Raw genomic sequence first — 26,926 nt, 5'->3', positions numbered from 1 at the left:
CCAAAACTGCCCAAACTAGATGCTTTTGCTCTTACTATCCCTACTCCCTATGGTTTCAATCCTCCTTACCCCTGTCCTTAGCTCTTGCAATCTTGCCTATCCTTTAAGACAACGCAAATATCATCCCCTCCATCAAGCCTTCCTGGATCCTCCCAGTCAGGAATAATCCTTCCCTCTCCCCACACCCAAGAAGATGCATCACATTTGGTCTGCAGTTCTCTTATGCACTTACATAATTTTAATGCTATTTGTGTATGTACTAGAAAAACCCAGAAGAGCAAGCTCCGTGTCTTACCTAAATTCTCCATTTCAGCCAGCACTTAGCATAGTTCTCCCGAAAACATAAGATTTTTAATAAATGTTTGTGAGACACAGATTATAGTAATGTAAATGGGAGAGGACAAAAAAGGAAACTAAATCATTTGTAATTATAATGACCAAGACTGCTCCCCCAGAAGGGTTAGGAAAACTGCTTTTCTCTCTTCTTTGCACAGAAAAAAAAAAAAAAAAAAAAACTATGATTGTGGAATATTCCATATACTGTCATAAATGGCTCATGAGTTGGTTCTGCTGAACTGCTTTTTTGTCTCTCTTTTTTTCTTATTCTTTGTTACAAGCTATCTCATTGGGTAGGAGAATGGGGAAGAATGTATTAGGAAATGAAGATGATATTAATACAAAAATTAAATCAACTCAATAAAAATAAGATTTTTAGAAAATGTTTGAGAGATACTGTAAGAAAGAGTTTGTGGACAGCTCCCAAGAAAGAATCTTTTAAGGGAGGATAACAGACAGACACAAGTAGAGAGTGATATGGAAAGGGATTGCCTCTCAGTAAGGTCAGATAAGATAAACAAGGACCATGCTGGGGAAAAGTGAGTCAGAAAATTAAGGCCCTTGGAACAAGAGGTTTGGCAATTGTTAATCCTGTAAAGTTACCCATGCATATATCCTGTAAATAAAAGGCTATTAAATAAAATAAAAAAAAAGAAAGAAAGAAAGAAAACTAAGGCCCAAAGCAGGTCAGTGAGAAAAAAAATAATGAATATATATTTATTAAGCAGGAATATTTAGAAGAGCTCACGTGACCTCTGAAAGGACAGTCAACAGGATCAAGGAATTTACAGTAGGATATCAATTGTAAAATCCCTCATTTCATAGATGGTTAAACGATGAAAGAGAAGTAAAGTAACTTTTCCAAGTTCATAGTATAGTAAAGTTACAGGTGTAGGATTCAAAGCTCAGGTAAGAACTTCAGTCTGCAAATCTAATAAACTACTCCTAAGACTGGCATCTCTGATCAGGTCTCAGTGATCCTGGGAGTTGTAAAACAATTTGAGAAGGTCTTATGTGAAGGATTCAGCAAGGTATACAAGTTTCAATTCCAGCTCTGATCTGAGTATAGTCCTAGGAAAAGACTCAAGGCAACAAAAACAATAATTTCTTGTATTTCTATAGAATTTTAATACTTAGAAATAAGAGCTAATATTTATATGAAAATCTGCATATATTATCTCATTTGATTTGACCCTCACATCAACTCTAAAGGGTAGCCCTACAAAGAGCTAAAAATTATTTTGCTCACAACAGACCCAAGTATCAGGGTTATTATCCCCATTTTATAGATGAGGAAACTAAGACAAGAGCAGCTGAGGCAGAAGACCTCTCAAAAAAAAAAAAAAACCAGCCCAATTTCTGAATTGTGGGATTTACAGCTCTCAGAGATCATCTAGACTAACTGCTTTCATTTTGGAAAGGAAAAAACGGATCATAAAAAGAAGACAGTTGGTCAAGGTCACGCAAGTAATAGGTAGCAGAGGCACTTCAAGTTAAGGAGCGGGGAGGTCTCTGGGGAGATCAAAAGGAGGCTCTCAGAAGGTCTCTCAGGGGAATATCTGGAGAGATCAAGATTGGGTATCAAGAGTCTCTGGATGGGATCTCTGGAGAGGGCAAGAATGGCTCTCGGAGGGTCTCTCGGGGCAGTGTCTGGGGAGACCGAGGGAGGCTCTCAGGGAGTGCCTACGGGAGGACGGGGGTCGCTCCCTCAGTGATGTCTGTGCCCGAGTTTCTCCGTCTGGAAGCGCTCTATCGGGTATTTCTAAGGCGAAGTCACAGGACTTTGGTTTGGTTTGCTATGGGGATGTAGGACGGGGAGGGAGTTTGGGCGGACGAACTGGAGAATCTCAAGGGAATCACAAGGACCTTGGGGGTGGGGAGTCCTCTAAAATGGTTCTGGGATGTCAGGGAAACGCGAGAGGGTCTGGGAAGCGCACTGCTGGGTGTGAGAGGGAAGCGCTGGGGACGTCCCTGAGGAGAGTCTCGGCTGGGGAAAATCTCCGAGGAGGGCCACCTCTGGAAAGAACCAGGAGCTCCCTGAGGGGGATTTCAGAGAGCAAAATCGGGGGGTCTCGAGACGTTCGGGGGGCCGCGACCTCACCGTGCTCTTCTTGGTCACCATCTTGTCCAGTCGCTTGGCGATCCGCACGATCTCCTCCTCCTTCCCCATCATCGTCCCGTGGGCGGCTAGCTCAGGCCCTCTCCTAGCCGCCGCCGCCGCCGCCGCCGCCGCCGCACCGCCTGGCCCGGGGCTCCTCCTCCAGCTGCCGCAATCCGGGCCCAGAGATGCTCGTCCTGTCCCGCCCCCGGCTCCCAGCGACGACCACGCAGCCGCCGCTGCCCGTGAGAGCCCGGGCGGGAGAGCAGCCGTTCAAACGCCTCAGGCTCAGCGGCTCCGCCGCGCTGCATCCTGGAACATGTAGTTCCCGCGCCTACCCCGCTCCTCCCAGCCCAGGCTCGCGTCCACCAGAAGAACTTGCCCTCGCACAGCACTGTGGGAAGCGTGGTTTCTGACTTGCCGTCTATCGCCTTTCCGCATTACGGGAAGACTCCAAGCCCCACAATCCCCTTCGCATAGGGAACTTTAACTCGTGGGAGTCCACTGAGGCTGCAGAATCTTGGCTGCTTGGTGGGGTTTCTAGGAAAGGAAGAGAATGGGGTAGAGTCTTCTTAGAAAAGGGGTCAGGAGAATCAAGCTGAAGGTCGGGACCCAAGAAGGAGCGGGACGGGAGTGGAAAGTGAGTGGAGAATGAAAGGCGGGCTGGGGAAAGAAAAGCATTACGCTCTCTCCTCCTCCCGCATCATCCAGGAGCTTCCAAAGGCCCTGCCTTTGGTCCCGGAGCTCCCGGAGGCAGACAGACAGACAGACAGACAGACAGACAGACAGACACCCCCTTCCCCATCCCGGGCCCAAAAGCAGGCATCTCCCGTAACAGAAACATTCTGCCGCGTATCTTACCGCACGGTACTCCGCATTGCCAGTGCCTCCATCGCCATCCCCAGGCTACAACTCTCAGAGCCCGCGGGAGGCTCCCGGCAAAAGAACAATGAGAAAGCCTGCAGGGCTGCACTGAAGCTAAGGAGCTGGGGGACGCAAATGCGAGACGTTATTACCGATGGGTAAAGCGGAAAAGTCCCGCCAGATGTTGTAAGGTTGGGGAAAGGTGAATGACAAATTAAAGCGTTTGGATTTTTGTCTGGAAAAGGGAGCGAGGCGTGCAGAGGGGTTGGAGGAGGGGGAGCTGGTTAGTCTGGCAGGCTTCTCAGGTCTGGTGGGAAGCAGGAAAGCAAACTAAGAAGCTGCTGGAATATGTGGTCCAGGCCTGGACTAAAGGGGGACTTTGGGAATACAGAAAAAGACACAGAACTCGGGAGATTTCAGAAAACAGGACAAGTTTTGGCCACTGGACTAGAGGAGAAAAGAGGAAAGAGTCAGAAACGATTGAAGCTTAAGGCTGGGTGATGAGTTGGATAAATTGGATGGTTACGTTTTGGAGTTGGGTTTGTTGGGGAATAGAAAAGCATGGTTTTGGAAATATGAATCATCCTACAATTAGGAACCTCCACTTACTCAAGCAATCATCACAGCAGGAACTGAAACTCCCCAAGATTCTCAAACCTTAACATTTTTCACAATTTCTGAAGTGTTGCGTTTTAAGCACTGAATCTTCAGTCTCAACGTTCTCTATGCTATGTCAACTTCAATTTTCTGGGCCTTATTTTTAGCCCTGAATTCAGAAACTACTGTTCCCCTCTTTTCCTTCTCCAGTTGGCACCCTAAGGAAGTTTAGGGTTTGCTCTTCAAGAAGTTACTCAAATAGGAAAAGATTCACTGAAAGAAACTATTAAGAATAAGACTGCAAGGATCCCTACAAAGGTTAGTGTGTGTACTGGTTGCAATACACTCTCAAGGTTATTAATTTGTCCTATCAAGATGAAAATCTTTGTCCTGCTATGATTCCCTTAACCTGCTATTAAAGAATCCAGCCTCTCCTGGGCCTGCCCAACAACCCAGGATGGTTCCCTTTGCTTATCCATCCTATTTTTAAAACCTTCCAAGCAGCCTGTCCATCTTCCTGGACAGTCTAGCCCAGTCTTATTACATTGTGGTGAATTTGAAAAAGTACTAGTTTTGGAGTCAGAAGATCTGAGTTAAAATTTTCCTCTGCCAAACTTTAACTTTGTACCTTACCCTCCCTCTCTGGACCCTACTTTTTTCATTTGTAAATTGCAGGGATCAAAGTAGGCAATAAAAATTTTTAAGTACTCACTGTGCCAGGTATTGTGCTTAAATCCTTGGGATACTAAAAGAGGCAAAAGACACTACCAGTCCCAAGGAACCTACGGTTTAATGGGAGAAACAACATGCAAACAAATACATACAAGCAAATCATATACAGGATACATAGTAAGTAATTAATGGAGGGAAGACACTAGAATTAAGAGAGATAGAGGAAGTTTTCTAGTAAAAGGGAATTTTAGTTGGGATTTAAAGGAAGTCGAAGGTCAGAATGCTCATCAGAGGAGAATTAGATTCTCAGCTCCCTTTTAGCTCTGAATCCTGTCCCTCTTACACAGAATACCATAGCTCAATCAAGGACTAACTATTCCTTACTACTAGGAATATTTGGATCAGATAGTTCGGATTTGAGATTAGGGAATCTTAATCCCAAAGAATAAGTACCAGGATGTAAAATAAAACCACTTAAATCATCAGCATTTTTTCTTATCAACAATAAGACCCTGGAAGAATAGATAGTAAGAGATAGTTCTTTTAAAATAGCTACAGACAATATAAAAATAGCCACAGACAATGTAAGAAGTCTTCCAGGACAAACCCAGGAACTATATGAACATAATTATAAAACACTTTTTATACAAAACAGAGTCAGATTTAAATAATTGGAGAAATATTCACTGTTCATGAGTAGGCAGTCAATATAATAAAAATGACAATTCTACCTAAATTAATTTACTAAGTATCATCCCAATTAAATTGCTAAAAAAAATTTTAGAAGAATGAAACATCAAAAATATCAAGGAAAATGAGGGGAAAATGTGAAGAAAACAGAGCTAGCAGTGCCAGATCTTAAATTGTATTAAATTGTAATTATCTGGTACTGGCTAAGAAATAAAATAGTAGATCAGTGGAATAGAGCAAGGCTTTTTCAATCTTTTCCCTTTGCAAGCCCTTTTTACTGGAGAAATTGTTATACAATTCTGGATATATAGAAATATAAAATAAGTGTACAAATCAAACATTTACTGATAATAAATAATAAATTTATTTTAAAACAATTCTTTAATATACATATAATTTTATCATTTATTAAAAATGAAAGCAAATTTACACATTAATGAGATAAATGTGCTTGTTTATTTTTACATTTCACACCACCTCATTGCAACCAACACTTTAAGAAGCTTTGGAATAAAGTATAATACACAGTGTAAATGATCATAGTAACCTTGTGTTTGATAAATATAAAGATTTAAGTTTTCAGGATAAGAATTCACTGTATGGTAAAAACTGGGGACAACTGGAAAGCAGTCTGACAGAAATTATAGATTTACCAGTTAATAAGATAGAATTAAAATGGACACATGTCTTAAATATAAAGCAAGATATTAGAAGTAAATCAGAAGAACATATAACATATTACCTATTAAACATATGGATAGAAGAAAAATTTATAAAAAAGAGCATTATGAGATGTCAATGGATAATTTTGATTACATTAAAATGGAGTTGTACAAATAAAACCAACATAGCAAAAATTAGAAAGCAGAAAATTAGAGGGAGGGGAATTTAATAGACAGTTTCTTGAATAAAAGTCTAATATCTCAAATATATGGAGAACTTTGTCAAGTCTCTTTGTGGTGGCAAATTGAGGCGATATTTATCAAATGAGGAACAGCAGCACAAGTTTTGGTATTTGATTATGATAGAATATTACTATATTTTAAGAAATATTGAGTAGTTTTGATTTTAGGAAAACATGGAAAAATTTCAATGAAATAATGAAAAGTAAAGTGAGCGGGACCAAGAGAAGGTTGTACACAGTAACAGCAATAGTGTTTGAAGAAGAACTGTGGATAATTAAACTATTCTGAATTATATGAATATTCAAATCAACTATAAAGGCTATGAAGTAAGATGCTATTCATCACCAGAGAAAGAACTGATACATGGAACTATTATTTTATAGTTTAATATCTGTATCAGATGTTGGCCTTCTCTAGGAGAGGGTTGGGAGGAGAAACAGGCAGCTGAGAACTCAAATGTAATAAAAATAAAATGAATATTAAAAAAAGAAACAGCTTTCAAAAGCAGTATTTAAAAATTGATTCAATTCTCTGTTTTCTTATTTATCTAAGGCACTTTATATTTCATTATTTCAACATTATTTCAATAGCCAGACTATGGACATAAAAATGAAAACCATATTCAGGATTTTGTCCACCCTGGGACAAGATTTTGTCTTTTTTTTTTTTTTTTTTTTTTTTGATCTGGGCAAAATCTCTACACTGTAGTTTTTTCATACTAGCTTGAGAAGACAAAAAGATAGATGAAGGATAGTATACAGTTGGGAATAGTTGGAATATTCTAGAAACAAGCAATATGTAAATAGATATAGTTACATCAAGTCAGGCAGTAGTTTTCTATTGTTCTGCCTAAAAACAGCAATGTTTCAAATGGAAAAAAACAATTTCACATGTTCTTACAGGATATCGAGGTCATATAGGTCCAGTGGATAGAACTCCAGGACTAGAGTCTTAAAGTCTTATCTACCGATTTCAAATCTGGTCTCAGATTCTTATAGCTGTGTGACTCTGGGCAAGTCACTTCACTCTGCTTCCATTTCCTCATCTGTAAAATGAATTCAGAAGGACATGGCAAACCTCTCTAGTATCTTTGCCAAGAAAACTCCAAATTAGGTCACAAAGAGTTGGACATGGCTGAAATGACTGAAGAGCAACAATTTCCAAGGTAGCAATGGGTAGTGTACCCATAATCCATTGTAGTCATGTCAAGCTCTACAAGAATAGCAAAGGATTGGGCTAGAATCTGTTGCTTCATTAACCACTAACTTGCAAAGTAATCACTCCTCCAAACTAAAAGAAAAGAATTGGAACATTTTTTCTAAGAAAATAAGTACAAAATGAAAGATATGGATTTGGAATTGAAATGACATAGATAGGCTCATCTCAATCACTGAGCAAACTGAAAATGTTGACAATCCCAGCCTTGCCAATTATATAATTAGTATTATGTAAATTGCATAATTATGCCAATTACATAATACCATCTCCTGATCTTAGAGTACAGCTATTACCCTGAGGGAAAGGCCTGAGTACCCAGAACACCTCAATATCACTGGCTGGTTGCACAATATCTGGCACTTAGGAAACACTGTATAATTATTTGCTATTATAATTAATAAGTGCTTATAGACTAACTTGGCTAGGAATAAACTGATCACTATTACAAACATTTGAGATTCTTTTTTTCCTCCAAACATGACTGCCTACCTTTCAAATTGGGCATCCCCAAAAGTCTAACACAGATCTGAGTTTTGAATCAAATCTGAAACTTACTACTGGCTTGACTTAGATAAATCAATTCATTTTTCTGGGTTTCAGTTTTCTCTTCTGGAAAAAGAGGATGTTGGACTATGTGATGCTGTGATTCTGGGTTTTCCTAACACCTCAAATATATAACAGAGTACCCTGACAACATATAAAACATTCCTTTCTTTATTAAGGATATTCTGAGTAAGAAAGTCCTCTAGGTACAAACATGTACAAGCAGGCTGCTGAACATTTGGGCCCTGAGATGTAAGGGCTCAAGCCAGCATTATAAACATGATAAATGAAGCCAAGAATTTCACTGGCAAAGAGTATAGAAAAGAGGACCAATATTTGTATAGATCATATATTTATATAATTTAACATTTTACAAAGAACTTTCCTTATAAGAATGCTGCACATATATTGTAAACATATACTTTAATATATTTAATGTTTTTATATAGTTTATATATTTATATTTAATATGTTTATATATTTTGATATATAATCTATATCAAATTGTTACCTTCTCATGTAATTGGGAAAAATAAAATATTAGATTTTTTAAAAAGGAATGCTGAACAATGGATAATAAAAATATTTCCATTTTTCAGGTTAGGGAATTGAATCAAAAGTAGGTAAGGAAATCCACAATGTCCCTTTGTTCATTTTTATCCTTCTGAATATGAAAGGAGAATCAAGAGCAGCTATTCTAGACCAATCTAAGTGGAAAGAATTTGTTGCTGAAGTAGAAATTCCAGGAATCTTGGGAGGCAGTGACCACTATCTTAGCTTTGTAATAGGCAAGAAAGTGAACTAAAGTTCACTTTATAATTTGACATTTGCCTAGACTGTAACAGAATGGATTTTAAAAAACTTATCAAACCATAAGTTATATCTTATGGCATTAGAGTATATATGAGAGTCAGTTCAATAGGCTCTCAAGAAAGAAATTCTGGTCATGCAGCCCATTATCCTATGAAGAGGAAAATATAAAGAGAATGATCTCTGGGCTGAGAAATAGTTGAGGGTGAGGAGGAGACAGGAAAAAGAACAAGGAATCAGAACTTGAAGTGAGTGAAGAAATCAGAAGGAATATAATTGCCTCCAGTGAGTTTAGTCCTTAGTACCAGATTTTAAGAGAATTAAATAATTTCTGGATTGGTATAGATGACCTTTGAAAAACAGGGAGAGGTGCCCCAGGTTTAGTGATCAGTAAATATGGCACAGATTTTCAAAGAGAAAAACATAAGATTTTTTCCGAAATAATGAGTTTAATTCAGTTCCTGATATTCTAGAACATAATCTTTTCCTTTTTTTAAAAAATAATCATCAAAACAAATAAACTTGCAAAATAAGTAATAAAATCTTACACAAATCCATAGCAGTTAACAAAGCTATAGGAATTATTCAGTTAAACTGAATAAGTAAGCTAATTTATATATGTTAGTAACTAAAGAAAAATAAATTCATAAAAAAGCTTTTGAAAAACATTTTTTAGATTTTATTTTTTATTTTCTTTTTTTATTATAGCTTTTTATATATAAAACATATGCATGGGTAATTTTTCAACATTTACCCTTGCAAAAACTTCTGTTTCAACTTTTCCCCTCCTTCCCTCCATCTAGAGGGCAAGTAGTCCCATACATGTTAAATATGTTAAAGTAGATGTTAAATACAATATATGGATACATGTTTATAGTGTTATCTTGTTGCACAAGAAAGCTCAGATTTAGAAAGAAGGTAAAAATAACCTGAGAAGAAAAAACAAAAATACAAGCAAATAACAAAAAGAGTAGAAATGTTATGTTGTGGTCCATACTTATTTCCCAGTGTTCTTTCTCTTGGTGTAGCTGGTTCTGTTTATTACAGATCAATTGGAACTGATTTGGATCCTCTCATTTTTGAAGAGAGCCACATCCATCAGAATTGATCATCGTGTAATATTGTTGTTGAAGTGTATAATGATCTCCTGGTTCTGCTCATTTCACTTAGCAACAGTTCATGTAAGTCTCTCCAAGCCTTTCTGTATTCATCTTGCTGGTCATTTCTTATAGAACAATAATATTCCACATAGAACATTCATATACCACAGTTTATTCAGCCATTCTCCAATTGATGGACATCTCTTGAAGAACATATTTAAAAGTTCATTTAAATGAAAAAATGTTTAAAATTACTAATAGAGAAATACAAATTCACTGTGCTAGGCTATTAGACATAAAAATGAAATAGTCCCTATTCTTAAAGAACACACAATTAGAATCTTGGTGATGATTTCACAGTCATCACTTCAACAATGATGAAAAAAGACAACCTTGAAGGGGCTATAGGAAGTCAGGCATAATAACTGATCCATTGCTGGTGAAACTATTAAGTTAATCCAATGTTTCTAAAAAACATTTTTAAATTTGTGAGAAAAATCACTAAAATATTCATATCCTCTGATTCAATAATCCTTTATATAGTCCCATATATAAAATATAATATTGTATATTTTATATATCATATGTACTATATATGGATGCAGTATATAATTCTATCATATTGTATGTTGTATATAATTATATAATATGTATATGACATAATGTGTTAATTATATTAATATATGTTCTCATATATAATACATAATATCTAATAACACTACATATGTAATTATTAAATCAAAGCTATACATATATACCCTTCATAATATATTTATGTGATTTCTCATATCATATATATATAAGACTGTGAACTCCATGACAGCAATATTATTTTTTGCCTGTCTTTGTATCCACATTGCTTAGTGCAGAGCCTGACCTATAGTAAGGACTTAATAGTTTGACCATAAACAACCAATATCTCCAAATTTAAACCCTCTGTTCTACATAAAATGGCTTGTTCTCTGTGTCCCCCCTCAAAAAAAATCAACACAAAAACTAAAAAATCCTATAAAATTAATAAGGAAATGAAGAATAAAATAATTGGAGAAATTTTGCTCATGGTTGGATATGGCAGTATAATAAAAACTGTGATACTACCTTAATTAACTTATTCAGTTCCATACGCTCAAACTACAGGGAGTTTCTTTATAGAACAAGAAAAAAATGAAAACAAAATTTATCTGGATAAATAAAAGGTCAAGAATCTCAAAGGATATATTGATAAAAATTAGGAATGAAGGGGGTCTGGCAACAATATTTAAAATTATACTACAAAGCAGAAATTATGAAAACTATTTGCTATTGATTTAAAAAGTAGAATAGCTGATTAATAAAACGGATTAGGTAAATAAGACTTAGAAACAATGAATACCATATCATACTGTTTGATAAACCTAAACTTACAGTTGGCAGAAATCCTTATTTGACAAAAATCTTTTGACAAAATTGGAAAGCAGTCTGGAAGAAATTAGGATTAGATTCACAATTTACTCCATTACTCTAAAAGGATATGTGACCAACAACTAGAAAAGAAGGCTATCATGGTTAAGGGATAAATTATTTAAATTTTTTTCTCTTGGTATCTTTTTTATAAGAATAGAGGTTAATAGAATAAATCAAATTATCCCACACTACCTAAAGTGAGGGATAAGAAGAAATGCTTGGTTATACTTTCCTGGTGAGAACAGAGCTCTACTATTTTTTATTTTTCTTTCATTTTTTAAATTTAATTTTATGTGGGTTTTTTGTTACCTTTTAAATTCTGAACTGTCTTCTCCCCTCCCCACCTTATACTAGAGAAGATCATCATCTGACACAGATTTATAAATATATGTAAAATTACACTATGCATACTTCTATTTATTGGTTCTTTCTCTGAAAGTGAATAACATCTTCCTTTGATAGATCCTTTGTAATTGATATGAGAATTTATAATGCTCACTTCTTGTTCACAATTGTTCTTTAAACAATATTATAGTATACAGTATTCTCTTATTTATGCTCATTTCACTTTTCATTATTTCATGCAAATTTTCCCATATTTTTCTAAAATCAGTCAGCTCATCATATCTTACAGAATAGTAACATTTTGGAGTTATTTTGAATGGAATTTCTGTTCTAGATCTCCTGCTAGCCTTTATTAACAGATTTTATGAGTTTATTTTAGGTCCTCCTATTTTATTGAAGTTGCTAATTGTTTCAGTTAATTTTACTTAAATCTCTAAAATTCTTTTAAGGAAATAAATGAACAACTATCTACTGTTTCCTCAATCCTTGGACTTACCTTTCTGAATCTAAATACTAGACATGATAGAAAACATTTTCTAAATATGCTGCACAATCAGCTAATTAAATATATGAAACACATTGCAAAGACTAAAGCACTATTTAAATCTGAGTTATAATTGTCATTATTATTATTATATTATTTTTATTGAACTAAGTACAAAATACGAAAAAACAAAACAGAAAAAGACAAAAAGAAAATAAAAACACAAAACAAATATTATCAGCAGAACATCAAGGAGGATTCAAAATATATAACAATATCCATTTCAAGAAAGCATATATGATAATAGAAGAAATCATATTCATAAATGTCCATCCTTTCTTTGCTTCCCTTATAGGTTATTCTTTTGTTCTCTGCTGTGTAATTTTTACTTTATTCTTTTTTTTCCTTTTCATTCCCCCCCCCTCGTCTAACTATAAGCCGGTTATAATTAAATGTACACACACACACACACACACACACACATTTCTTACCCACGCATACACAATTTTCCTGGAGTTTTTTGATTGTTTTTATTATTTTTTTTTTTTTAGTTTTTCCTCAATCTTTTTTACTTGATTTTTAAAGTCTTTTTTGAGTTCTTCTAAATATTCAATTAAGTTCAAGTTTGGTTGAAAGTCTTGAAAATCTGCAAGTTCATTGAATGTCCTTTTTTTTAAACTCAATATTATGGATGATTTTACTGAACATTATATTTTTTAGCCACAGGCCTAGTTCTTTTGATTGCTATTTTATATTATTCCAAGACCTGCAGTCTTTTATTATTATGTACTGATAAATTATGTACAATTCTAATCGTAGCTCCATCATATTTGAACGTTTTGTTTGTTTCTTGCAAAATTTTTTCTTTGATCTGGGGTTTTCAAATTTTGCCAATAATATGTGTTTTCCACAAAGGATCTCATTGAGGTGATATTGGTGGATTTTTTCTATTTCTACTTTCCCCTCATGTTCTATCACTCCAGAATAATTTTCTTTAATTATATCTTGCATTATTGTGTCAAGATTCTTTTTTGTCACAGTTTTCAGGTAGTCCAATTATTCTTATATTTTTCCTTCTTGATCTGTTGTTCATGTTATTCTGTTCTATTTTTTCATTCTTTATATTTTTGTTTTGCTATTTCTTGCTCTCTTGTAGCTTTACTGGCTTCTCAGTTCTAATTTTCAAAGAATTATTTTCTTCTTTAAGACTCTGTATATGTATATGTATTATATATGCATATGTATATATATGCATTATGTATAAGTTGGTTAACCTTTTTTTCATAATTTTCCTGGGGTTTTTTGATTGTTTTTATTTTATTACGTATTTTTTAGTTTTTCCTCAATCTTTTTTTATTTGATTTTTAAAGTCTTTTTTGAGTTCTTCTATAAATTTTTTTCTGGGCAGGGAGCCATTTAGTGTTACTCTTTGGGGTAGAAGAGACTTTTTTAACTTCACTGTCCTCTTCTGAAGATGAACCCTGGACTTCCTTATTACTATAGTAAGGTTGTATGGTTAGATTCTTTCTTCTTTGCCTGTTCATGTAAACATCTCAAATCCTGGGGTTGGGGAATGGTGCCACTAGCTTCACTTCAGCTGTCCTCTCTGACCTGGACCCCAAACCAAAAACCCCATCCTCCTGCAAATGCCCGCAGCTAGCAGCATCCCTGTCCCACTCTTTCTGTACTCACCAGGTATGCTTCTACTTTCTTGTCCAGGCCAGCAGTGCTCAGCAGTGCAGCTACACCTACAGGATAGATACACACACCTCTGTCCTAGACTCAGACCCCAATTCCCCATGTTATCTGGAAGGTCAAAGTTCCTGTGGTTCCAAATGAGGCTCCAGAGAAATCTGGCTAGCCCAGACTGGCTGTTTCTATGGAGCAAGGTGTTTATACTTCATACAGGCTAAACCCTGTCCTGGGGGTTTTCTTCTGGTCTTCTGAGGTTGTCCTGAATGGATCCCTGTTCTACCCCAAATGTTCTTTGTGTTTCATCAATCTGATGCACCCTGAGGTGCAAATTTGATCTGTTTATGAGGAAAATCTGGAGAGTTTGAAATTTTCCAACCTACTCTACCATCTTCCCAGAATCCTCCCCCTACTAGTATTATTATTAATTTAGCATTAGAGCATTGTTTTTCCAGAGTAGGAAATTCATCATCAAACATTTTAGAGGTTAATGTTATAAAGGCACTGAAGGGATCCAGGAACAATCATGGGGTGGTGTAATAAATACCAAAAGCATTGAAGTAAGGGGGGACTTAAGTTTAAATCGGGCTCTGCTACTTATTACACAACATTTTTAGGTTCTATATTTTCTCTGGCCAGTTTCCTCATCTCTAAAATAAGCATTGGACCAGATGACTTCTGAGATTTATTCCAAATTTACATCTCTGATCCTATGATCCCAAATTACCCATATTGACCAGAATGGGGAGAAAGGGGGAGTTAGGGATTTACTTTCCCAGCAATTATCTTCCATTAATTTTTCTTGTGCCTCCTGGAAAACTTTGAAAGATCAAAGCTGTAGTTTTGAAGAAACTATATGGTTCAATGAAAAAGAAGTATAAGACTTGGGAGTCAGGAAGGTTAGTATCAAATCTTGTCTCTCAGGTTTTGGACTTAGAACCCCGGGAAAAGCATTTAATATCTTGGAGCTCAATTTTCTTGTATGTAAAATGGGAATGATAGTATTTGCATCTGTAACTCTTGAAGACTAGAAGTCTTATGCCAAATTGCATTACTAGGATTCCAGTCAATTTATTGCAGATTTTCAGGACTTTTTCTCAAGTCAAGGTGAAGAAGAAAAGTATTCCAAGTTTAGGGAACAGGTAGTACAAAGGCTTGGACGTGAGAAAGGTACCATTATTCCACACCATTTGAGGAACAGTAATTTACAAAGCACTTTCTTTTTCTTTCAAGACTCTTTGAAGTAAGGGGCAGCTAGATGGTGCAGTGGATTGAGCACCAGCCCTGAAGTCAGGAGAACCTGAGTTCAAATGTGGACTCAGACACTTAACACTTCCTAGCTGTGTGACCCTGGGCAAGTCACTTTACCCCAATTACCTCAGGAAAAAAAGACTCTTTGAGGTAGATAGTGCATGTATTATTTTGAAACTAATTAGCTGAATCTCTGAAAACTTAATTTAGTTGCCCAGTCTCATGGTACCAGAATTAAAACTGGAAACGCAAGTCTTTTTGTTTCCAAGGAAAAAACCTTGGAGATTTTGCTCCTACACTACTATGACCAAGGACTGAGCCTTGGGACAACTCTAGAATTTAGGGGTTGGAAGCCAGAAAAAGGAGACAGACAAGGTCAGTGAGATAGGAGATGAACTAGGAGAATATAGCATTTTGGGACAGTGGTGCAGTGTCTTCCTGCCAAGGAAGAAGGGATTAATCAAGAAGGACAAAGTGAACAACATTGTGTAAAGAGGCCAGAAGTCAAGGAGGATAAGACCGGAAAAAATAACATTAGTCGTGGGAGTCTGAAGTGGTTGGTGGCCTTGGAGAGAACAGTTTTAGTTGAATGAAATCCTAACAGCAGTTTACAAGTGAGTGGGAAGTAAGGAAGATTAAGTAATTCGTGGAAATGAATCTACGGTAAAGTACAGGACAGGAGTTCAAGAAAGATAAAAGAGGGAAAGGGAAGGTATTTAGCACTGGTCGAAATTGGTCAAGTCTGTAGACAGTGGAATTAGGAATCACTGGAAAGGAAGAGATTGGACATGAAAGAGAAGAAAGACAATATGACTAATATGGAAACATGTTTTACATGATATATATACCATGATATGTATAACCTATATCAAATTGTTTACCATCTGAGGGAGGACAGAGAAGAGGGGAAAGATTTGGAACTCAAAAATTATATTTAAAAATGAATGTTTAAACTTGTCTTTACATGTAATTGGAAAAAATACTATTTAAAAGAAAAAAGGAAAGAAAAGAAAGAGATAAAGAAGATGGTGGGGAGGAGATCCTAGAAGGCATGAGGAGATGTCATCAAGAATGAAGATAGAAAGAGGTAACTTTATAAAGAATGAAGAGAACCTCATTCTCTGAAATCAAAGGAAAAGAAAGTGAGATGAAATCTAGGGCTACTATGGTAGTGTGTAGAGATAAAGGAGGATTCCATAAAAGAGTTTATTTCTATCAATTTCATTATTTTCTGTAAAGTAGTTAAGAATCCCCTTTGAAAGAAGGTAGAGAAGAGTAGGAGAGGAAGATGGAATTAATGAAAGAAAATATCTCTAATAAGTGCTGTGGGGAGACCAAGAAAATCAGGAAAAATAAATATGAAACTTGCCCAGTGTCTTCAAATGGATAGTTAGAACCAACAACTGATAGAAGACCTGCCTCTTCCTCCCAAAGGGCAAGGTAGTCTTCAAGCTGAGGCAGGAAGTGGAAGCAAGGAGCTGGAATAGCAATGTGGGGGATGAGGTTGGAGATCACAGAGGTGGCTGTGTCCAGCGGGGTCTCTGTAAGTGCTAGAGTTTTGGGGTCCCCAGCGGAGGAGGGCCTAGGAATGACCCAAGAAGTGCCCCTTGGGGCAGTAATTAGCAAAGGCCTTCAGGTGGCAGTGTTGAGCCACATAAAGGGTAAAAGGGATGAGGAAGCAGGAGACCTTTGTTAGTCCTTCCAAAGTCTGAGTAAAAAATAGGGACAATCAAACCTTCCTTAACCTCCACCAACAATCTCCACTCCCAGCCACTTTCTTTCCTACCTGATCCCTTAGCCCTCTTCTCCTCCCCAACCATTCTAAAGAGATTCTGAGAGATAACATCCTGGCAAAATACTAGGAAGGTATGGGGAATTTGGGAATTTGGTTTGGGAAGCACTGTTTTGGGGAGGGATAAACACATATTCCTCACTTTTCCATCCTGCAGGGAGATGTACAGGATGTTTGGAGGCCCAGCTTACTATTGTTCATTCATGGGATGTCCAAAATTTCTGTTCTAGGGCCCCACACTCACATTCTTCAGCACCCAGTTACTGATGATGGTGGGGGATGTGGTCCTAAATTCAAGGCTTCTTCTGCCTCCCCTATCTCCTTCCTGCATTCTTCTCTGAATCCCCAGGAAGCTCTTGTCTAACCTCTCAATTTCCCATGGGAATGAAGGAGTTCCATGCTGAGAAAAATCCCTAAACTTAAATTGTAGGGTTTGGACCTAGAAGGTACTTTTAAAGGTCATCTAACCCAATCCTTTCATTTTTTAGCTGAGACCCAGGGAAAATAAATGGCTTACCTAGATTCACACAACTAATAGAAGAGATCCTTGAAAACAAGTCTTCTGATTCCAATTCCAGCATTTTCCCCCCATTATAACATGCTGATAATGCAAAGTTTTTCTCTCCTGGAATCTGAAAGACATTTTTTAATTATCTGACACAGTGGATTTCACTTCTCTGACTTGAGTAGTTTAAACAAATATACCAGTGAATCAGACTTACAAGCCAGAAAGTAAAGGAAAGACACCCTAGAATTGAATTTTGTTTCTAAAACTCTATGTTGGATAATTGAGAGGTGACTAAAAGTATGTTTTTACATTTTGGAGTTTGATAGGACTAGACTGGATTGAAGTGGGGAACATAGGAAACATTATGGTATGAGCCTGCCAAGGAAGATCACACCCCAATCCCTGATTAGACTCCAAGGAGTCCCCTATTCCTTTATTGAGGGTCAAGGACCCAAAGATTAAGGTAGACTCAGGTTTACCCTGAAACTCCACAGAGACCAACCCATCCTGATACCCAAGAATTTAGCACCCTAGAAAACTTCTGCTCCTCAGACTAACTCTCCTGTTCTTTCAGACCTATGGTCCTGTCCATCTAAACCTTTCATCTATTTGAAAAGAAGTCTGTTTTGCACTTCCCTACCTTCTTGAGATTTCTCCATCCTTTATCTCCCACTAAGAATTTTCATCTTCCCAGACTTCTAAGAATTTACAGTTTCTAGATTCCTATAAGAATTCTCCCATCCTCCCAAACTTCTTAAAATCCTCCATCTCATCGACTGTGATGGATTTAGCTCTTTTCAGGTCAATTCCAATAGCTTTGTGATAGAGCCATCTGCATCCAGAGAGAGGACTATGGAGACTAAACGTGAATCACAACATAGAATTTTCAATATTGTTATTGTTGTCCTTTGCTTGCTTTTTTTTCTATCTGGTCTTTTTTTCCTTTTTGATCTGATTTTTCTTGTGCATCATGACAAATGTGGAAATATGTTTAGAAGAATTGTACATGTGTAAAAAAAAAAAATCTTCCATCTCCTCAATTCCTCTGAAAATTCATGCACCAAACTTTTCAAAATCCCCATCCTCTGGACTCCTACCTTGCCTTTTATTCTAAGGAAAATAAAAATCAGGACTGTCCCATGTTTTGAGGAACAGTTGAATAGCCTTGCCTGACTCTGGACCCTAACAATTTCAGTCAGCCGTCTTACCATCCCCCACCACTTCCAAAATGGAAAGGAAACCAAACCCTGTCCTCTCCAGAGCCAACCTGCTGAGGCAGGAATCCTCAGGAGGACCTCAAGCGCCAGCAGATCTAGCCATTCCCATGACCTCAGCCCAGCCTAGCCTAGTGCAGTAATCCATATTACTCCATACAGATCCCTTTCCTTCCCACCTTCTCATTTATGACTTCTCTCTTCCAGTGTTTCAAGAGAATCAGTTTAGAGAATTTCACTAAGATCTTGATTCCATCAAAACTTGGTTTTTCAAAAAAATTTCCTGCCTAAACCCATTATAGTCAGTGTCCTTAGCACAGCATGGGAGTACATGAATGTTATCTCAAGTTGCCTCTTTTTCTGTGTGTATGATCTGTGCCCATGAAACTCAGGGTAATAATTGCTCCCCTCATACCAAGAGCTTTCTGAGAGACAAGGTTGTCTCCAAGCTACACCACTGAAGGATATGGAGATTGAGTCACAAGGAAGGAAAAATCACACTGAACCTCTCTTCAGTCATGCCCTGTCTTCCTTGGATCCAACTTCTGCTTGGCTGAACAGTAGTTTAAGCTGAATTACCTGAGAGATGGTCAGGTCTTACCTTTGGCCCCTCCCTCCACCCTATTTCTCTGTATGTGTGTGTGTGTGTGTGTGTGTGTGTGTGTGTGTGTGTGTGTGTGTCTCCTTGTCTCTCTGTCTCTGTTTCTGTCTCTCCCTCTCCCTCTCCCTCTATCTCCTTCTCCCTCTCCCTATCCCTGTCTCACTATTCCTCTCCCTCTGTCTCCCTATTCCTCTCCCTCTGTTTCCCTCTCCCTCTCCCTCTCCCTCTCCCTCTCCCCCTCCCTCTCCCCCCCCACCTCTTTCTCTCTCTCTTTCTCCCCCTCCCTCCCTCCCTCTCCCTTTCTCCCCTCTCCCTTTCTCTCTCTCTCTCTTTCTCTTCCTCTCTCTGTCTCTCTCGACATCTAGTGAAAAATAGGAAGCTCAAGTCATTTATTTTTCTATTTGTGTCCCAGGCCTACGGTCCATTCCCCGCCCCCTCCCCGCCCTTGACCCCAGCAGACTGGCTTCAGGCGCTTCCCTTCTGGCTTGGGAGCCGGGAGGGAGGGCTGGGCAGCAGATAAAGCCTCAGTGGGAAGTGGTGGGAAGCGCTGGGCTGCTGAACTCTCACACAGGAGTCCCCCCCAGGCCACACTTCCCGTGGTCCCTGAGTTGGGGGAGGTAAGAAGTTGCTACTTCCCTCCCAAGAGCAGCAATCTCAGCTGCTCCCTTGTTGGCACACTGAGCCCCATGAGTACAGTCATCTCAGCCATGCTTGCCTCCACCTCCCTCCACCAGACAGACCTCAGGCTTTACTATAGGATTCAAAACATGCATACACCCTCACCATCAATACAAGACCCACCCCTTCCTTCATAATCCACTCCAGAGTTGGAGCACCATCACCCCCTCCCTCAATCTGTCCCCCTCCTCTCTTACCTCTGTTGAGCTAGTCCCTCCTCCAGGGCCACCACTGCCAATCTGTGTCTAACTCTAGTAGCTTTCTGCTGCAGTCCATCTTCAGGCAAATTTATTTAAATTTAAAATTGTCACTCTGGGTTTGTATCATGATGCCTTTCTACCCTTCGGGGTGTGGTTGGGAAATGAGTCTTCCTGTCCAGTGCTGTCTGTCCTGCCAGGGTCAAAGAGAAGCATGATCTGGAGAACAAACATAGTGTAATGGGAAAAGCACCAGGCCTGTAATCAGGTGTCCTGGGTTCCACCTCCAGTTCTCAGATTAATTAGCTGTGTGACAAGTCATCATTGGCTTCCCTGAACCTGTTTCTTTTGGAAGGGGAAGATAGTAATTCTTGTGTTACCAATCTCACAGGGTTGTTTTGTTAGAGAGAGACAGAGAGAAATAAAGACAGAGACAGAAACAGAAAGACAGAGACAGACACATACACAGAGAGAGAGACAGAGCGACAGAGAGACAGGAGAGAAAGAGAGAGAGAGAGAGAGAGAGAGAGAGAGAGAGAGAGAGAGAGAGAGAGAGAGAGAGAGAAGAGAGGAGATAGAGACAGACACGGAGAGAGACAGAGACAGAGAGAGAGAGCTTTATAAACCTTGAAGTGTTTATAATGATATGTGATATAATAAGTTATAGCTGTTAATATTATTATCACTGTCATTGTCATCTTTGCTGTTACTGCATCATCATCATCACCATCAGTTAGCATCTTATAGTGGAAAGAACCAAGAATTGGGAGACAAGGGACTTGGGTACTAGTCTCAGCACCACTACCAAAAAAGCTTGCTAGGCAAGTGGAATAATAAATAATACCTGGGCTGCCTGAGTCCCAGGGCTCTCCAGGGGATCAAATGAGACAATGGATGGAAATGGGCTTTAAGAACGGCCCTTTGTTCATCTACCAGGAGTTGAGAGTCTAAGCAGCAACAGGGAGGCAGAGGGAAGGAGAGGATGGACTATAGGGGTTGTGTGTCCCCCACCCCACCCCCAGTCTGGGAATGGGTATCCCAGGAGGACTGAGGCCTGAGCTCACTACTTACTACTCCCCCCTTCTTCCCCTCCCTACACACAATTCCCAGAAACATTGAGCCTCCTGCTCCTGACTCCCAGGGGATGCCTGCCAGCCATCCTGGCGGCCCCTACCTCATTCCACCCCCACCCTACCATCGGGCAGGGAGCCAAAGCCCCAAGGGGGCAGCAGAGCTGGGAACTGCTCCCCTTCCCAACCCTCCAACCATGAAGTTCTAGGCAAAAGGAGGGAAAAAGCTTAATTTCCCATAAATATTTTGGATGCAGCATGTCAAAGGATGTTGGCAGTCCAAATTAAATCATCCTCCTCACTGGAAGTCAAGACTGGGGACATGTGCGAAGATCAGTCATGAGTGCTACTATGAAATAGTCATTCACAAGCCTATGTCCCCCTTCCATACTCCCATGATCCTCCACTGCTTCCAAATCTTATGCAAAACTCAACTCCATTGAAGACTTCCATGATAAATATGCCCCGCCTCCTGTACTTTGTATTGATGCACTTAGCCAAAAATAAAATCAATTAACTAAGCAATCAACAAAAGTTATTAAATGCTTACCATGTGTCAGATATTATACTAAGATCTGAGAACATAAACAAAAAGCAAAAACAAAAACAAAACGAAACCCTATTCTCAAGGGGCTTACTTTCTAATATGTACATTCAGGATACATTCAGTATAGATGTCAGGTACTTAGCAGTTGTTTATCGGGGTTGCACTTTCCATTAAACTCTAAAGTGTGTGGAATTAGTAGGTTGTCCCTCCTTATAAATCTTCAAGCAGAGGAATTAAGAATTCTTTTCTTGTATAAATGAGTTAAATGAGAGGGCTACTGATGGTAGAGCAAAGGGAGACTTTCTTTTCTCTAGGAATGTGCTGGTAAATGTTTAACAACTTGATTCTGTGGGAAGAAACAAAAGTATACCAGGTACATTTTAAATTTTAATCTAAATTATTAACACTTCCTCCATCTCTTTCTTAAGGCTTGACAACCAACAAAACAATAAATCAAGTCCTAATTTGTAGCATTCTTCAAATTCCAAAATTTAAATTCAGTCACTGAAAATTTAACAATTGGCTCTCTCGGACCAACACACTCTTGCTTTCAATTCTCAGGTTTTGTGATCCTGCATATCTATGAGTTGTTGTTAACACCTTCCCATCAGATCTCTACCCTCATGTGCCCATGCACAGAAAACAGATATACATATAGAAAGGCATGGAGAAACACATGGCTAAGCATCACACAAACATGGATATAGAGACACATACACACGTGAAAAGAGAGATGCAGATTATGTCTATGGTCACAGACCTAGATACATATACATAAAGATAGAGAGTCACAAAGATAAACATAAATGCATGGACCCAAAAAATCACCTGGACATGTACCTGCATAGAGAGGGACACAGAATATGTGTACAAATGTACAAGCACGGACACATGGGCCTGTAAAGGAAATTTCTATAAAACTGACACATTTACAGACCAAAAACAGACCCAGGTGATGGAAAGGTAGTTATTTTTAAATGAAGATTAAAATAAAAGCATCTGCAGGTAGAGGAGAAAAACGGCTGACATTTATCCAAACCTTCAAAAAGTGCTTTACACATAGTACCCAGTTTGAGCCTCACAGGAAATTTAAATTCACAAAGGTGAAGAAACTTGCCCAAGATCCCAGAGTTGGTAAATCTGGGAAGCAAATTTTTTAAGTCAGGACTTCCTGACTTGGTGTAGCATTCTATCCCAGAGGATCTTAACTTTTTTTTCTGGCATGTACCCCTTTAGTACATGCCAGGAACTCTTTCTTGAAAGAATGGTTTTGAATATATATAGGATTATAAAAAAAACCAATTATACTGTTAAAAATAAATATATATTCACACAAACATGTATATATATATATATATATATATATATATATATATATATATATATATTTAAAGCCAAGTTCACAAACACCCAGGTTAAGAACTCTTACCCTATCTATGAGGTAGTGCAGTAGAGTCCAGAAGCTTTATCTTCCTGAGTTCAAATCTGGCTTCAATTACTAACTGTTATGATCTTGAACAAATCACTTATCGCTATTTGTCTCAGTTTCCTCATCTGTAAAATAAGCTAGAGAAGGCAATGACAAACCACTTCAATATTTTTGCCAGGAAAACCTCAAATGGGGTGGGACACAACTGAACAAGAATTCTATCTACTACATTGTACTATCTTTATTACATATTAATTTTCTAAACTGTGAACTAAATCAATCTCATGATTTTTCCAAACTATGCCCTTTGATAGCACAGCCAAGATGACACATTTTCTAGGACACTGGAACTAGAATAGAAAAATATTGTTCAAACTGAGCCTGGTCTTCAGACCCTGCTGGGGCAGAGGGAACAGCACATGGAGCACCCAGCTCCTTCCTCCTCTTTCCTCTAGTTCTGGGCAGAATGAGGCTTTCCCAGCCTTCTCACTGCTGGATTGCTGGATTCTGGGCCAGGTCCCTCCAAGGCTGTTCAGCAGTCTTCCTTCCGGCTCTTCCTGATGTTTCCTGACCCAAGGGAGTATCATGGAAACCCTGAGCCAGGCAACCTCAAAGGAGCCTCCAAACATGAAAATCCCCACCTACTCCATGAGTAACACTCAGCTTAATCTAGCATGGGACATCAGAAACATACTCATGGCCACCAAGACCCCCCACTCAACACAGTCACAGTCCAACATGACCCTCAGATTAATACACAACTATATCCCTCAGTGCCCACTACACACTCCATAACACAGCTAGAGTTCCCTGTAAAACAGCCAAAGATGGCATTTAATAATGTGCAACACAAATCTTCATAGCCTCAAACATCAATCCCATATACCCACAGAGAAGGTGTGAGAAAGTTCCCAATTGTGAGCATGACTTCTGGCCCTCATCACTGCACACACACAGACAGCAAAACTTCCCATAAGCCTTCCCTATCCCAAGTGCATGGTCATTTCCATGGCCATAGTGCAGGAAATCTAGCTTATAACACAGAGGAGGGAACTAGAAAATTAGGAGAACCTGGGTCCAGCCCAGTTTCCAGTGGCAACAATATTGCCAAGCACAGAGTGGAGTAGAACATAAAACAAAAAACACAGACCCAGCAATCCTATCTCCCTTCCCTCCAGGCCAGCCCACAGAGGAGTAGTGCTGGACAATTTTGTAAGCATACATGTATAATACCTTTGACCCACCAAAAGCAGAGCCAGAGCCTTCACTTAGTCTTGTCCACATGTCAACCCACTGATAGGGTGGAATAGTAAGCAGCCCAGTGTGGCGACAGTATCCCCAAAAGCAAATGCTTTTAGTATAGGAGAACCCCATTGTTTGGGGAAAGGATGAACACTGGTTTTCCCCTTGAACCAGCAAAGAGGCTGGGCAGGTATCACATACCAGGACATGTGTTATCAATGGAACATGAAGGAATAAGGAGAGAGATTAGGGATAGATGATCCCATTGATACTGCTGTTGTGACATCACAGGGTGACATCTTGACTTGCTCACGAATTGGATTTACGTGAGATAGAGTTCACTTCTTGTTTCACACTCTTCTCCAGAGCCATCCAAGTCCAGTGGCAGGACAAAAATCAAGATGACTGGTGATGGCCTGGGATGCAGTGAATGACCTAGGTGTCTTTGATGCCTGACCAAGCTCTAAGCATGCCAGTGTGCCAGCTTCATCCACTTTCATGATCATTGGAACAAAATGTTCTCATTCATTCATTTTTTCTTACTACTGACACTTTTAAAGTATTTTATTTTTCCAAATACATGCAAAAATAGTTTTCAGCATTCACCTTACAAAACCTTATATTCCAAATTTTTGTCCCTGCCTTTTCCCTTCTCCTTCCCCAAAACAGTAATTAGATAAAATATGTCCAATTCTTCTAAACTTATTTTTATATTCATCATACTGTACAAGTAAAATCAAATCAAAAGGGAAAACAAACATGAGAAAGAAAAAAAAATAAGCAAACAAATGACAAAAACAAAAAGGTGAAAATACTATGTTTTGATCTACATTCAGTCTTTATAGTTCTCTGGATACAGATGACATTTACCATCCCCAGTCTATTGGAATTGTCTTGAATCATCCTTGTTGAAAAGAGCCAAGTCCAGCACAATTGATTATTACATAATCTTGTTACTGTGTACAATGTTTTCTTGGTTCTACTCACTTTACTTCATTTTCCAGGCTTTTCTGAAATCAGCCTGCTCATTACTTCTTATAGAACAACAATATTCCATTATTTCATTATACTATGTTATTCAGCCATTCCACAACTGATGAATATCCACTTAATTTCTAGTTCCTTGGATCTACAAAAAAGAGCTGCTTACAAACATTTTGGCACATGTGGGTCCTTTTCCCTCCTTTATGAGCTCTTTGGGATACAAACCCAGTAGAGACATTGCTAGATCAAAGAGTATGTATAGTTTTATAGCCCTTTGAATACAGTTTGCTCTCCAGAATGGTTGGATCAGTTCACAATTCCACCAACTGTGCATTAGTATCCTAGTTTTCTTATATCCCCTCCAACATTCACAATTATCTTTTCCTGTCATCTTAGCCAATCTGAGAGGTGTGAAGTGTTATCTAAGAGATATCTTAATTTGCATCTCTCTAATCAATAGTGATTTAGAGCATCTTTTCATATGACTAGAAATCATCCATCCATTCTGCTTCGAAATGTCTTCACATGCTTGAAGTAGACATCCCCCTAATTCATCAACAGGTTTGGCACCTCTGGGTTTAATTCAAATTGATTTAGCCCATTTAACGTGATTTTTCCGGTGACTGCCACACATGCGATAGTTTCTTAGAGCCACAAGTAAGAATTTGGTGAATGAGGTAGACACTGAAGGTGAAGGAGAAACCCTGAAGAAGGCTCAGCAAGCCTCACACCAGAGGTCTTAGTCTTCTGAACACTGAATACACCCCTCATTGATCTCACTGATAATAGAGGACTCCTCAAACAGAAAACTATCTCTACTAATGCAAGTCAGTACCTCCTCTGAAATTCAGTCTTAAAAAGAATTATTTGCCCAAAGTCATATAGTCAGTATGTTTCAGATGCAAGATTTAAATACAGTTCTTCTATTGCCAAAGCCAGTTTTCTGTCTGGCTTTAAAACTTGCAAAGCACTTAATATACATTATCTCTTTTGATTTGAACCTCACACCATCCTGTGAAGAAGGAGGGAAAGAAGTGAAGGATAGGGGAAGGATACAAGGAAGGAAGGAAGGAAGAAAAAGGAGAGAGGGAGAGTGGAAGAAAGGAAGGGAAAGGAGAAAGAAAGTGGAAGGAAGGAAGACAAGAAGAAAGGGAAGGAAGAAGGAAAGAAATAAGGAAGAAAGGAAGAGATAAAGGAAAAAAGAAGAGAAAGAAGGAAGGAAAGTAGGAAAAAGGGCAGAAGAAAGGAAAGGAGAGAAGAAAGAAATAAGGCAAGATGACAGCCATTTTTAAGTGCCTATTATATTCTAGACATTGAGTTAATTTATTTACAAATATTATCTCATTTAATTATAGCAATAACTCCAGGAGGTAGGTGCCATTATTGTTTCCCATTCTGCAGTTGAGGAAACTGAGATAAATAAAGCTTAAGTGACTTGCCCCAGATCTCATAGCTAGTAAGTTTCTGAGATGGGATTCAAATTCAAATCTTTCTCACTCCAAGCTCAGTCCTTTATCCACTGTGCCACCTAGCTAACTCTATGGTAGATTCTACCATGTTATTGTCATTCCTTATTTACACATAAGGAAACCAAGTTTTAGAGAAGTTAAACGCTT

At 38.4% G+C, this 26,926-nt stretch overlaps 1 protein-coding gene and 1 long non-coding RNA gene across 10 annotated transcripts in view; both read right to left on the bottom strand.

Moving 5' to 3' along the window:
• The window catches only part of TCEA2 (transcription elongation factor A2), a 42,476-nt gene extending 39,733 nt beyond the window's left edge, over window positions 1-2,743 (bottom strand). For 8 of the 9 annotated variants that reach the window (XR_004231931.1, XM_031951829.1, XM_031951832.1 and 5 more), the window contains exon 1: window positions 2,438-2,743. Coding sequence is in view for 7 of the 9 variants with exons in the window: in XM_031951829.1 (XP_031807689.1) it covers window positions 2,438-2,509 (72 nt within the window). In the remaining 2 variants the exon portion in view is untranslated. The remainder of the gene's footprint in view (window positions 1-2,437) is intronic. The other variant, XM_031951831.1, reaches the window with a different exon arrangement.
• An 11,054-nt stretch (window positions 2,744-13,797) lies between these two features.
• On the bottom strand, window positions 13,798-17,577 carry LOC116421115. Its single transcript, XR_004231431.1, has 2 exons — window positions 17,358-17,577; window positions 13,798-13,853 (listed from the first exon to the last, which is right to left on the bottom strand). It is a non-coding gene; the product is annotated as an uncharacterized LOC116421115 (long non-coding RNA).
• Window positions 17,578-26,926: the final 9,349 nt, after the last annotated feature.

This window comes from Sarcophilus harrisii, chromosome 2 (assembly GCF_902635505.1).
Source record: "Sarcophilus harrisii chromosome 2, mSarHar1.11, whole genome shotgun sequence".
Lineage (NCBI taxonomy): Eukaryota > Metazoa > Chordata > Mammalia > Dasyuromorphia > Dasyuridae > Sarcophilus > Sarcophilus harrisii.
Note: the sequence above shows the minus strand (reverse complement) of the source record. Positions and strands in the feature narration are given on the sequence as shown.